Source organism: Mesoplodon mirus (assembly GCF_964341445.2).
Source record: "Mesoplodon mirus genome assembly, chromosome: 5".
Taxonomy (NCBI): Eukaryota; Metazoa; Chordata; class Mammalia; order Artiodactyla; family Ziphiidae; genus Mesoplodon; species Mesoplodon mirus.
In genome coordinates, this window is record NC_138980.1 from 13,755,339 (window position 1) to 13,769,577 (window position 14,239).

The 14,239-nt window shown below is 44.9% G+C and overlaps 1 protein-coding gene across 1 annotated transcript in view; it reads left to right on the forward strand.

Annotated features, from left to right (window-relative positions):
* DOCK2 (dedicator of cytokinesis 2) overlaps positions 1-14,239 on the forward strand; it is a 417,518-nt gene that overhangs the window by 309,803 nt on the left and 93,476 nt on the right. Inside the window, exons 28-29 of the mRNA XM_082621317.1 lie at positions 7,969-8,067; positions 10,604-10,698. Of these exons, the coding sequence (XP_082477443.1) occupies positions 7,969-8,067; positions 10,604-10,698 (194 nt within the window). The remainder of the gene's footprint in view (positions 1-7,968; positions 8,068-10,603; positions 10,699-14,239) is intronic.

A 14,239-nucleotide genomic window follows, 5' to 3' on the forward strand; every position in this document is an offset into this window, starting at 1 on the left:
GCTGTGTAGGATACTCCTGCAGAGCGCACATCCTAGTGATGCTCCTGGCTTTGATTTTTCTCAGGAATACGTGAGCCGAGGACAATACTGTATTCTCCAGGACTCTGAACAAACGTTTCTGCACAGCCCTTCCTGAGGCATTCGGTGCAAAGCTAGGAAGACCACCATCGGTGTGTGTGTTCATTTGTGCACTTCCCCACCCACACCTCCCCAGATGTAATTGGAAACATTTAGCAAAATCATCTTCTGTTCAGTTAAAAACTGGGGTGTCCTAAATGATAGCCCGTCTCCTGGCAAGCAGCCTTCTCAAGTCCCACAGGCTCGAATGGCTTTAGTCAGAGGCTGAGAGCCGCTGTAGCAGGCTCCCTCCCCTTCATTCGGCTCTGAACAACAGGGAGACAAACCACTGAACTTGAAGACAAGGGGGATCCACGTAAAACTAGAGTCCATGTCCACACCTGCCGGAGGAGGGTCAGAGTCTGCTATAGAATGGTCAGTTAGTGAGAAAAGCTTGCTGAGGAGTGGTGACGCTGCCACAAACAGGAAGGGTCAACACTGAGCACATGGTTGCACTTTTCACGCACCCACCACCCTGGGAACAACTCCAGCGTAGCGTCTTGGAGAAGGGTGGCAAGACATGGAAACCACTTCTTTAAAGAGGGGTTCTTGAAACACACAGCAGCCAGAGCGAGCTTCTTAAAACCCAAATTAATGGCCTCCCTTTGCACTTGGAAGTAAACCTAAACCCTTGCCCCGACCTTCGAGGGCCTGCAGGATCTGGTCCCAACCTGTCACTCCGACCTCATCTTATATGCGCTTTTCCTCATTTTGTACGTCTTTTCGATCCTCCAGCACTCCAAGCACATCTGACCTCAGGGCCTTTGTATCTGCTACTCAATTGCCCTGGAATGCTGTTCTGCCAGATTTTTGCATGACCAACTCTCACCATTAGATCTCCACCCAAATATCAGCCCTCTAAGAGGCCACCTCAGTCTCCCCTATTGAAAATCGGTCTCCTCCCATCTCAACCTCATTGCTCTGTACTATTCCACTAGTAGCGGATATCACTGCCTAAAATGATCTTACTTATGTATTCACTTGCTTATGGTGTTTCCCCATCCCTGGCCCTAATGAGGGTGTGAGTTCCTTAAGAACAAATCCCTTGTTAATCTCATTCATGACTGTCCAGAGCACCTAGAACCATGCCTGGAACATAGTAGGTGCTCAAGAAATATTTGTTACATTAAGCCATGTGTGAAAGCATGATCTCACTCTGGCTTGATCAAATGTAACTTTAGCTGGAGTAAGCTCAGAAGTAGAACAAAAATTCTTTCATTTCTGTCCTCTCCTAAGGCAAAGGTTTTCTACACATGACCCTAACTTTTCAGTGTTTGGGGGAGTAGTCCCTGTAACATTCTTTTAAAGATGGGGAATACTATAAGAAGTTCAATCTGTCATCTAAAAAATATTTATTGAGCTCATACTATGTGCAAGTTCAATTCCAGATTCTGGTGATACAGCAATGAATAAAGGACAAAAATCTCTGCCCAGGTGGAGCTGACAGTACTGACATGAGAGACATCATGGATTTTGAAAAGAACACAGGTTTTCGAGTCAGAAAGACCCAGATTCTAATTGCTGCCCCACCATATACTAAATGTCTGTCTAGGCAAGCTTCGTGACCTCTATGCATCTCACTTTCCTCATCCGTGAAATGGGCATAAAGTTGACCTAATGAGGTTGTTGAGAGGACTCAGTGAGATGATAAAGGTGGAGTCCTAAGCACAAGGAATGATTGAACAGAATTTGCTTGCCTTTCACATCCCTTTGCGATTAAACACCTCATTGTGTCCTTTGGAAGATTTAAAGCGACCCCACACTACAGAGCCACATTCACAGGCTCCAGCCAAGATCAGAAAGTGTTCGTTTCAAAGGAAGAGTGTGTGGCCACTTTAGTCTCCCCTTCCAGCCTGGGTTCAAAGCAGCCTTGTTACCACACCCTCCCACCCCCACCCCGCTCTTTGACAGTGAGAATAGCTCTCTGAGGAGACGCCTTGCCTGCGATTCTGGCCCTGGTGATGCTGGTGAGCTGATCATTAATGCCCACAGTTCCAGATAGCGGTGCACACAGCTAACTCTAAAGAGTTGCTGTGTTGTACAGATGGAACATGTCTAGGTGCATCCAGAGTACATAGCATCCAAGAGGCACATTCCCGTCTTCCTGTGATGTTATGCTTTGACATGGATCAGGCTACACAAAACCCCTGGATCTGTGCCCATCAAGGATCGTCTCCCTGAAGGAAGGTGACTTGGTTTACTCTGTCATACAGCAGGGTCCCTGGGTAACCAAAGAATGTCACTGCACACAAAGACAGGCACTTCCTAAAGCCAAACAGCTGGAAGACTAAGCTTTCGATGATGACAGTTACATTTCAGGCTTTTGAACAATCTGGGCACCGTTGTCATTCATCCTACCTGCCAGCAACTGTCCCCAAATAAAAGAAACCTCCCAACATGCCCTGCTCGAAGAGGCACACACGCGGTTTACTAAACAGCTTTATTTGGGGCGTGCTGTTAACCAGAGGCATGTTCAGAGTCAAAGGACACTTAGCTCTTTGTCCAAAGCTGTGATTGGGAGTGCTTGATGCATCCACAGACGGTCAGGGGTAGGTGGGGTCATCATATCCTCTGTCCAGGTCAGGAACTTCAGTTAGCCAATCTGCATGGTTTCTCTGGACCAGAGTCAGCAACAGCAACTCTAATACTAATAGCCGGTCATATTGAGGGTTTTCTATGTTCTAAGTGCTGTATACAAACTGATTTAATTCTCACCAAAACTGTACGCAGTAAGAACTATTTCCGTTCCCTTTTACTCTGGGGCACAAGACACTGCCCAAGGCCACATGCCTAGTAAGAGGTAGAGCTGAGATTTGAACTCAGGCTGTCTGGCTCCTAGGTCTCCACCTGACGTTCGTTCTTTGGAGCACAACCTCATCCATCCGGCTCACTGCTGCACCCGGGCGCCCAGCACAGTGCCCAGAACTTGAGAGACCGCACACACTACTTTGCCCAAAGATTGCTGCAAACTACAACTCTGAGCTTCCTGACAAAGCTCTAAGATGAACGGGTTTTAGAGTCCCTGATTTCCTCACACCATAGCCTCCTACCTCCGGTCCTGGATCTGTCACAAAGACAGCACCAATTCCGTCCAGGAATAAAATCTGTTATATAACCGCATGGCAGACATGGGGGTGAATGGAAAAGCAACCTGAGAGTGGCCTTTGGCTACTCTTAGTCTTCAAAAGAATTGGATGGCCCCATAGATAAAACTTCTCATCTCCCTCGGCATGCAAAGTTTCCTCGCTCATCTCCTCTCCTTGGCGCTCTCTGTATTTTATTTTATTTTGGTCGAGCACATTATTTGAAGTTACTATGGCAACGTGTCACCAGCTGGCATCGCATAGTAATGCTGGCATTTAGGTAGCAAGCTCCCGAAGTCGGCTCTTTCCCTCCCTCTGCGATCTCATCACTCCCACTGATCTCAGGTGAGCCGGGGGACGCATTGCAGCAACCATGCCCCTCTCCCCTTGTTTGGTTAGCTCTTCAAGGCAGGGCAAACTGGTCACCTCTTTCCGGCTCACTCAGCACTGCAGGGTCCTGACCGTGTGTGTAGGGGTGTTTGCTTTAGAGGTGGTTAAATAGATACGTTCGAGTGTTGTGCACCAAAACTATTGGCCTTATCAGTAAGATGATGGTGATCATCATGATGATGATTTTTTATGCAAAGGAGTAGATTGATTTGGAGAGGGCTCCTCTCCTGATCGCAGTCACCCAGTATCCCAGCTAATTAATATTAATGACACAATAGTGGGTTTCTCTTTTTCCTCTCTTGCCATCACACAGTGAAGAGACCCTGATTGTTTTCCTTTGGAGCTTCAGCTCTCTCCCAGGTGTGCAAGAGCTCCCTACATACTGACGGGCTGAATTGTCTGGATCCATTGATTGTCACGGATCCCTGAAGAGGGTTCTATATGGCAAATAAGCCCTGCCACTCCAGGCGTTAAGTAGCCCCTCATCAGCCAAGTGCCTGCAATGACTGCATTTATTTTTACACGTTTGACCTAGTTTCAAACCATGTCTCTTCATGCTGCGATTCATTAGCTACATTTTAAACCACCCCGGCTGGAGCCGAGGTGACTCTGCCTGGTTTGTGACAGTGCCTCAGATACAGTTTCTCCCCGGAATTTAATATCCAGGTCCCCCTGGTATTCTCTTTTAAGGAGCAGTTTCCTTTCTGGGCACCTGGAATGCTGCTCGGGTATGGATGAGTGGCTGCCTCACGCCTTGGTAGTAAATATATGTTGACCACAAAATTTCCACCAAGGATGGAAGGCAGGGCATTCTCACTAGCCTGAATTGCAAGGGATCCCTCTAACCCTCTGTCCCCCATGCAGTATTCAGGCTTTTCCGTGTTGCTGACAGGGCTGGGAGCTTGGGGTCCGACACCATAAAGTTGGAGCAATGTCAACATCAGGAGTGTCTGAGTTGCTAGGGCAAATGCAGTCTGATCATCACCCCCACTCCCAATCCCTACAGCTCTTTCTAAACACTTAAGACGTGGTGGATGTAGAAGGTCTCAAACTTGTAAAAGGGAAAAGGGGCAGGAAGCAAAGAGGTGGATTGCTGTGCTGAGGACGCTACTGAAAAAGGGATAAACGTCAGAGAAACACAATGTGATTCCACCATTCTATCATTGCATGACAGAGAGGGGTTTTTGGGTTTTAATTTAAATGACAGAGAGGAGCCTTTAATGAATTCGAACCTGCTGCTGGTATATCATGCCATTTCAGAAATCAGTCAGTCACACTGGTGCGATTTCTGACAGATTTGATACTAAAGTGGGCTAGACACCATAGCAGACAAAAAGGGAAGCTTTCAGTGGGAAGTAAAGCACTGTCATTTCTCATTAACAGCCAAATGCAGGTAACTTGTCCAAACTTCAGTCACATCACACTACAGATCGTACTGGAAGGCACTCAGCTGGGTTTTTCTGTGGGGCAGTTAGAACGAAGAAATGAACAAGCTGGTAAAAGTAATTTTGATTGATCGATGAACTGTACACCCTGAGCAAGTCCTTATAAAAAGATAATGGTTTCTTTCGTAAAATGGTCACTCTCTCTAGACGGGCACTGAAATCCCCTTCCCCTTTTATTTTCATTTAAAATGAAGCATGGAAGTTTCTCTAAACAATGCTTAAGACAATGCAGCCTTTTCAAGGTAATTTCCAGGCAACTTGAGCTTTGAGGTTTGTTGTTTGCTTTTCCCCCCTTCAAATTCAAATCAAGCCTTTGGAAATACCAAGCATTCCGTATCTGTATCTATGCGTTTGGGGCAGCCTGCAGTTCTGACAATGGTGGATTTTCCAACACAGACAGACAGACACACACACACACACACACACACACACACACACACGCTCACAATCCCAGGACTCATTTAAGCCAAAGCTTTAAAAGTAAACTGTTGTCCAAGAGACGATAGCCTTTCCTCTGAGAGGATGATCGATCACAAAAAATAAAACCTACCCAGATCTCTTACCTTTTGAAGCAGTGGAATTACCTGCAGAGAATATCCTTCCTTTCTTTGCAAAATGAGCCAGGCTTTGGCCAGCAGCAGAATTACTCCAAAAGAAGAAATAATAAGTCCTTTATATTGTAATTTTCACTGTTTATATGCAAGAAGTGTAGTGGGTCTGCTCACGTAGGAATAAATAAAAAGCCGAAAAAACTGCACGGCAGCTACCATGTGAAAAGGAAAGACCTCTAGTGGCCACCGGCTGAATTCTTGGAGGAAGCCCCTCACAGAAGAGATGGAGGGAGTACAGGAGACACACGCGTGTGTGTGTGCTCTCTCTCTCTTTCACGCACACACACACACACACACACACACACACAAACTCAGAAGATTTCTCCCCTCTTGCGTCCAGCCTGGATGGAGGGATAAAAAATAATACGCTTGTTTCTTGGTTTCAGTGGGACCTGGTTAAATTAGCAGTGATGGTGGCATTCTGTCTGGTTTGAAAGGGACAGATAATTTCACAGACTCACCATCACCCCCTGAGGGCATGAGCCGGAGAGAGGATTTGACTCCCTGGGCGGCCAAGGCGGTTGGCCCCCATATAGAGGTTCCAGGTCCCCAGCAACACAGTGTCATTGACGTTACCCCTGAGAGTCCCAGTTTTGTGCCCCCTGCCAGCTCTGCATGTTTTCTGAACATTTATGGTGCATGCGTGTGGTGGTCACTGGCAGACAGAGCTGGCTTCCCAGGCGTGTGACCTGGCCCGGTGCTCAGAAGGATCCTGTGGCTGCCTTGAAAATCTGAAGAATTTTTACAAGGACTCTTCAATTTTCATTTTGTTCTGAGCCCCACAAATTGCACAGCTGGTCCTGCTGACTGAGAAAGCATTTTATCCCTAACGTCCTAATTGAAAAGAACCTAGAAGCAAATGAGAATCTGTATCTTTGGGAGTTACTTTTGGGGATGTGAACTTGAAGAACATTCAATTACCCAAAAGACTTCCTGTGGAGGAATGCAGAAGGAGCTTCCTGGGGACAGCAAGGCTGTTCCTTCCACCACTGTCACTGAACTGTAACCCTGTAATCTGGGAGGATTTTTTTTTTTTCACACTATATTTTTTTTTGGTCTTTTGGTTTTTTTTTTTTTTTAACAAAGACAGCAGTTTGTGATACAAATATAATACTTGGTTCAAACATAACACATCCAGGCCCACCTCTCTGGTGTGTGTTACGTCTGACACCCTTTAGAAGTGGGGTTTCCTGGAGACACCTGCATCACACCAAGCTGCCCATCTTCCACAGGCCTGCCCTTGACAGTGGGACTTCCTTTGGTTAAGATGGCAGCCCAGTGGAGTCTTGTGGGAGACACTCTTGAGTGGCTTCTCCCAGCGGGTGGATTTACGGTCAGCACTTCCTTTACCAGGTTCCCAGAGTAGATCTCTCTAAATTCTGCTTTCAGACACTAGCCCTGACAGAAAGTGCCACCCTGGTACAGTCTTATAAAATCTGGGAGAGAAAAAGCAGAAAAGGGTGTGGTGATGTATTCTGGTGCATGAAAGGATGTGGTTCTTGCTCCTCTGATCCCATGGATCCTTTCAGACCCACTTCCTCTCCAAGTCCTTGCGTTGATTTCCCTCTTGTCGGAATCCCTCTGGCACTGGATCTGCTTCACTGATCAAAGTCTTCTACTTTTTTCCTCATGGTTGTTCATCTTGCTTTCCCAGCTAGATCATGAACTCCTGAGAGCAAGGACTACCTCTTCTCATTTTTTTTATCGTCCATGGCCCTTAGCAAGTACTTGTCCCCGGTAGCTGCTGGCTTCTCACTGACTGATTCATGGTCCAACAATTGATACTCTTGTAGGGAACTTCAGTGTATTCAGGGCACCATAGGAGCCATTTGATCCTTCTGATACACCTCTCAGGGTAGATACAGATGGATTATTGTCCCACTTTACAGATGGAACAGTTGGAGATTAGACATGTAAAATTATTTACCAGGAAATCAAACTGTCTCCAGAATCTTGATACACGCTGGATCTCCTGACATTAATACAGTGTTCTTTTCCCAGTGCACAAGCAGCTGGAGAGATAATGAATAGGGCCCTTATTGTCTGTATCTGGAGCTCCTGTTATAGTCCTAGTCATGTAATAGGTGTTCAGCAAATGCTTTTTGGATGAATGAGCTGATGAATGAGCCATAAGGAGACATTTACTCTTAGGGAAATTTCACATGCTTATCTGCTAAGGAGAAATTCTCCATCCCTGGGGGACCTTTTTATACTCACCTGGGATAGAGAGGTGTTTTCCGGTCTGAAGTCAAGTAATTGAAGAAGATGAAATTCATGGTCCTCTCTCCACTGTTTCATGGCATTTTTCTTTATTTCTTGCAGAGTCACTTTGTGGCATGTATGACAGCCATCTTAAACCAGATGGGTGACCAGCACTATTCCTTCTATATTGAGACATTCCAGACGAGCTCTGAACTTGTGGTGAGTCTGTAGGATGCTCTGGGGCAGTGTTGGGGAGATGCGTTACACAAAAGATTCTTGAGAGTTTAGGGCACGAAGGTCTTCCTGTGCACCTGGAGTATGTGTGGGTCTAAGTTTGCAGGCATGTTCGTGTGATTCCCTGTTTCTCACCCCCATTTAGGCTTGTAAATATCACTTCTGGGACACATCTTCTGTCCACGTCATACATGAGCCCTGAGTGCCTAGTCTACATATGCCTTAAAACCAGTATTTGCTGATGAATCATGGACATTTTGAGGCTTAAGAGCATGAGTGTTGGAGTCACACGGTCTTGGGTTTGAATCCAGGGTTTGTCGCCAGCTAGCTGAGGAAGTTAACTTTAACATTTCTTCAGCCTCCGTTGACCCATCTGTAAAGTAGGGATCATATCATGTCACAGGGCTGTGACGGGATTAAATGAGATCACAGTAGCTCTCACACTGTAGGAGTCCACTAAAAGTTAGCTATTATTACATTATAATAACGAATGCATAGAGAAAGTTGGCCTCTGAGCCCCTTTCTTCTTCTAACCTCTCAGGGCTCGTTTGCTAGGACTGTCTCCCTGCGGTGGGTGGCCTGTGGGCCCGTACCTCTGCAGCAGATGATATCATCAACGTAAAGCCCAGCCCGGGCTGTCCCAGGGTGTAGTCGTCCCTTTGCCCTCAGTATGGTCAGCTTTGTCATTGTCTCCTTACTATTGCCAGATTCAGGGGTTCTGCTACCAGGGGCTCACTTTTAACTCTCCTTGAAGGAAGCAAGGGCACCAGAATTGGACCAACCTCAGAGAGTGGCCCACAAAAAGAATCAATAGGGAGCCAATGTCCTGCTCCTTCATCCATTTAGCTTTGAGAAGGTCTCCTAACTGGAGTAGGATTGGCAAGCAATGGAACCTCTTTCTGGATATACAAAAGAATGAAACAAAAGGAAACCTAAACAACCCAAGATTTCTCCCCCTCACGTTCTCTATGTTATGTGACATGGAAATAGAAAGACTGGATTCCTAATTTTTGATCCTCAGTGGAAGGAAAGGTGGGAAGGATGGTAGGAAAGGGAATTGTTATGTATTAAATTATACACTTCTTGTGTAATCCTCCAACGGTATGGCATAGGTGTTAGTAGTCACATTTTACAAGTCTACATTCTACTTGCTCAAGGCCACACAACAGTATGTAGCAGAGAGAGGATTTGAACCTCTGCTCCAGCCCTTACACCGTGCTGCATCTTCTCATTCAGAAGCCATGCTTTCCATCTGTGAGGCAGAGGTCTTGTCTTCTCCATTCCCACAGGAAGGGAGTGTGCCTGTGACGATATCCACACCTCCCCAGGTGACGTCAAGGATGAACGATCATACTCACCATCGTCATCCTCGAGCACTTAGTGAACACTTACAGTGGGCCAGACTCTGTGTGGAGCATCTCATAGATAGTGTGCACTTAATCAACCCTTTGAGGTAGATGTTATCCCCATTCTGCGAATGCGGAAACTGGGACTTAAAGCATTGAGGTAATTTTCCCTAGAAGCAATGATTGCTGGAAAGGAACGAATCTCATTTCCAGAATTTTGCAATTTAGCTTAAAGCAGTGATTTTCAAATTATATTTCTCCTAGCCTCACTATCTTCTACCATAAACACACACACACACAGGCGTGCATGCATGCATGCATGCACACTTCAACCAGAGCTGTTTTCTACTTTTATCTATTTTATATATTAGGTTCCAGGTAAGATTTTCTCTGAACAAAGAATTCTGCTATTAAAATAATCTAAAAACCGCTGGCTTAAGGAAAGAACTCTGAACGGGTTTCCTATGGATTTTAATTTTACCTTAAGCAGATAGGCTGGATGCCTTCATTTCCTCTAGCTCAGGAGGGCGCCAGTGGTTCTGGTCTTTGCTATCTAGATTCGTCTTGAATTTGTGTTCTCCAAAGGTAGAGAACAAGTTTGATCCACTGAAAAATCTGATGGGGCATGTTGAGGTCCACTTTGAACCTCTTCAAAGGAGAGGGAGAGAATCCCTGTCGTGTTTCCTCTAAGCTGCTTGTTCATGTGCCTATGACATATGAATTAGCTGTGTTTACAGTACAGTAATTAGATGTTCATTTTAATAATAGTTTGTTTGCTCAATGACCTGAGATGCATTCATATAGTGTAGATTATTTCCTCCTCAAATACATATTTGGAAAGATGATTATAAAACTGCCACATCAATGAATGCATTTACTTCTTTACTTCCAAAGACGGAACTAATAATGCTTTATTTTGAGAGTGTTTTCACATTCCATGTTCACGTTCCACTTATATTTGTGAAACAGTCTCCCAGTAACAAACCATTAAGATTTCATTAAAAAATCCACTCTACTGGTTTCATTGGATTTACTTAATAAAAGGCTGTACCCCTTCCCTTTCTGCACCTCCAAAAAACAATAAAGAAAAAAATGGAACAGCCAACAAGATCTGGGCCCTTCCAGTCATTTCCTATAAAGCAAAATGACAGGTGTGTTTTGCTTTACTATTGCAGGACTTCTTGATGGAGACATTCATCATGTTCAAGGACCTCATTGGGAAAAATGTGTATCCTGTAGACTGGATGGCCATGAGTATGGTTCAGAACAGGTGAGCTGCCACTTGCTTCCTAACAGCCCCATCATCTCAGCACTCACTTTACAGTGCACTGGTAGAGACAGAAGGTGGGGATAGTTTCTCCGTGGTGAAAATAAGTCGAAGTGCCACAGATCCTTTCTTTCTACATTTAAACCCCAGGGAATTGCTTACCGATCTTGAGCTGTTTATTTATTTACTATTATTTATTCCTTTTTATATACTGAACTGGCTACTCCCTACCTTCTCCATTCTTCAAATACTAGTTAAAATATACTTTGTCTATGAAGCCTTCCCTAAACTCTTGAGACAGGAGAGCTTAAGGTCAGTCTTATTAAAATTGTATTATTTTAAATTTATTCAAAACAATAAAATATATTCTGTGACATGCAGTAGAATAAGTTTAGGAAGCACTGGATTACACAGCTTTGAACAGCTTTCTGTGCTGCAGGACTTCTCAGAGCCTTTAGTATGCTAATGGAATTCTCTAAGAGAAAGATTTAGGATACAGCATTTCACAGATTTACTTGCCCATTGAAACATTTGGTGTGAATATATTTATGTCTCCGTGTGTATATATAATACTTATTAGCATCTCATAGAATACCAGAGTAACCCAAGTATAGCTCACATACCACATGGCCCAGTACAACAATAGATAAGAGTAACTGTGAGCAATTTCAGTCTTTAATGCTTTCTCTCAAATCATGTCATTTCATCAAAATGAAGTTCAAGTCATAACACTCAGCAATATTATCTAATATTCCCTTTCTCCATTCTTCTATCTCTCAATATCTCTCCTATCCCACGGTTTACCCAAGTCTCGCTCAGAACCTTATCCTCAATTCCTGTCCACAGACTCCTTTAAAACTGGGGTCTTCGGCTTCCCTGGTGGCGCAGTGGTTGAGAGTCCGCCTACCGATGCAGGGGACGCGGATTCGTGCCCCGGTCCGGGAGGATCCCACATGCCGCGGAGCGGCTGGGCCCGTGAGCCATGGCCGCTGAGCCTGCGCGTCCGGAGCCTGTGCTCCGCAACGGGAGAGGCCGCAACAGTGAGAGGCCCGCGTACCGTAAAAAACAAACAAACAAAAAAAAAAAACCCTGGCGTCTTCTACGCTCCTTTCTTTCCTTTCTCTCTCACTTTCCTTTGGCTTCTTGTATTTGTTTTAGGTCCTTCCCATGGAAACCCCTTCACTTGACACTGGCTGGAAGTTTTATCTCTCTCTACCGATTGTCCTTGTTTTGTATCACAAGAGCCAAGAATTGACTGGCAAAGACAGAAATATCCTGAGAGGTTAGAAGAAGAGAAGTTGAAGAGGCAAAGGCGGGATCCTCTTTAGTGGGAGGCAAAGAGGGAAAACTATAAATATTAATAAGTTTGTCATTGGATACAGTCTGGGAATTTCTGTCTCATCTATGCCTAGGATCTTACTTGAGTCCCAGATGGCCTCCATCCCTTACTCTTCTGTCCTCTGAAAAGCTGCTCTGCCACTCCTGGGATGCCTAAGTGCCTAGCCAAGTGACTTTACAGACACACTTGCTCTTGGGGCCAGCTTTAGGGGCTGGTGAAGGGGAGGAGAGGCTTGTCAAGGCAGAAAGAGATAGCTATCTGGACATTGTTGCTTATGGTGGGAGGTGGATAATCAGCACAGCAACAAAAATGTAAGAATTCTTAGCTTGGGCTTACATTGCCCTGATTCTCCCTGTTCACATCACTCAGGTGGGAGGCTGGCTTTTACAATGCTTAAAGCATTGGTGGGAATTAGGCCAGGCCACGTTATAGGTGAGAGGCAGGTATCTCCCTAGCCCTTCTGTCAGGACCGGCTTCCTGAGTATGCAACCTGTGTAGTTGTATAGGACCTTGCACTCTGAAGGATCCTGCGGTCACCATCTTGAATTCTTAATAATGTTTGGACTAGGAGACTTGCATTTTCACTGTGCACTGAACTCAACAAATTATGTAGTCGGTTGTACCTCACATCAATGTCCAGTCACCTGTGTTTGGAAGAAGCCAGCTCCCAAACTGCATGCGAATCCCTTCACTGTTTGCCAGCTGGTCAGTAATGTCTTGGGGTTTTGCCAAATTACATGAAGCACCCAGGTGAGTCATCTTCGACTCACCCTACATTTCAGATACAGTCACTATTGCCTGCTGTTTCATACTTCTCATGACTTTGCATAAACTATGACTCTCCTCCTTTCTAGACCAAACTCAACATGAAAGCATCCTTCAAATTCTTGTCCATGTAATTTCTTCTTTGTGGATCCTTCTAGGACTCCTTTATGGTAGGAGAATATATTCCCTCCTCTTTGTTTACATACACACCCATATTATAGCACTTACCCCACTGTACTATAATTATCTCTTCATATGACTGTTTCTGCCACTAGAGAATGGGCTTCCTGAAGGCAAGCACTATGTCCAATTTATCTCTGTGTTTCTAACTCCTGGCACAGAACCTGACATTCATAAACATGTGTAATGAACTCTGTGTATCCAATGGGTACTTATTTTTTAAAGTTTTTACAAATATCTTAATTTTATTGGAGTACAGTTGATTTACAATGTTGTGTTAGTTTCAGGTGTACAGCAAAGTGATTCAGTTATACATACACATATATTCATTCTTTTTTAGACTCTTTTCTCATATAGGTTATCACAGAATATTGACTAGAGTTCCCTGAGCTATACAGTAGGTCTTTGTTGGTTATCTATCTTATATATTGTAGTGTGTGTGTTTGTTCATCCCAAGCTCCTGATTTAGCCCTCCCCGCTACATTTCCCCTGTGGTAACAATGGGTACTTATTGATTAGGGTTTTTTTTTTTTAAGAAATTCAATTCAATTTTGCCTAAACAGAAAGTATTGGCTCAGACAACTGAAAGAGCCCAGAGTTATGGCTGCAGGCATGGATGTATCTAGGTGCTCAAACAGCGTTGTAGGGAATCTGTATCTCTACCTCTGCTCTTTCCTCTGTTGGCTTCATTCTTAGGCAGATGCTCTCTTTGCAGTGGAAACCTGGCTATAGAAGTTTCAGAAATATGTCTTGTTGGATTAGCAGCCCCAGTAGAAAGAAAAAGCCTCTTCTTCAATAGGTACAGCAAAATTTCCCAGACAAATCTTGAGCTACATGCCCATCCATAACCTCTGTGGCCAGAAGAATGAAATACGCTGTTTCCTCAGGCTTGGGCCATGTGACCCACCTTTGGAACTGGGGAGGCTGTGGTTAGTTCTACCCAAACCACAAAGTCTGGGAGCAAAGGGGAAGGCTGGGGGAGTAATTCTTCAAAGGAAAATCTGAGAGTTATTACCAGAAGGAGAAATGGATGATGGGCAGGCAAATAAATGCACAGACATCTACTACTGATACAGGGTCAGGAGGATGGAAGCCCAGAGAGGCTGGAGCCCTGACCAGGGCAACCCCCCCTTCTGAGCTGCCGACAGTCATCCTGGAGAAAATACGTAGGAGTGCTTTGAGGGTCTGTCCCTCCCTGACATCCCACAGACTTTAGTCTTTTGTGGGGGGACTGGCCCCTAGAGATGATGCAATAATCCT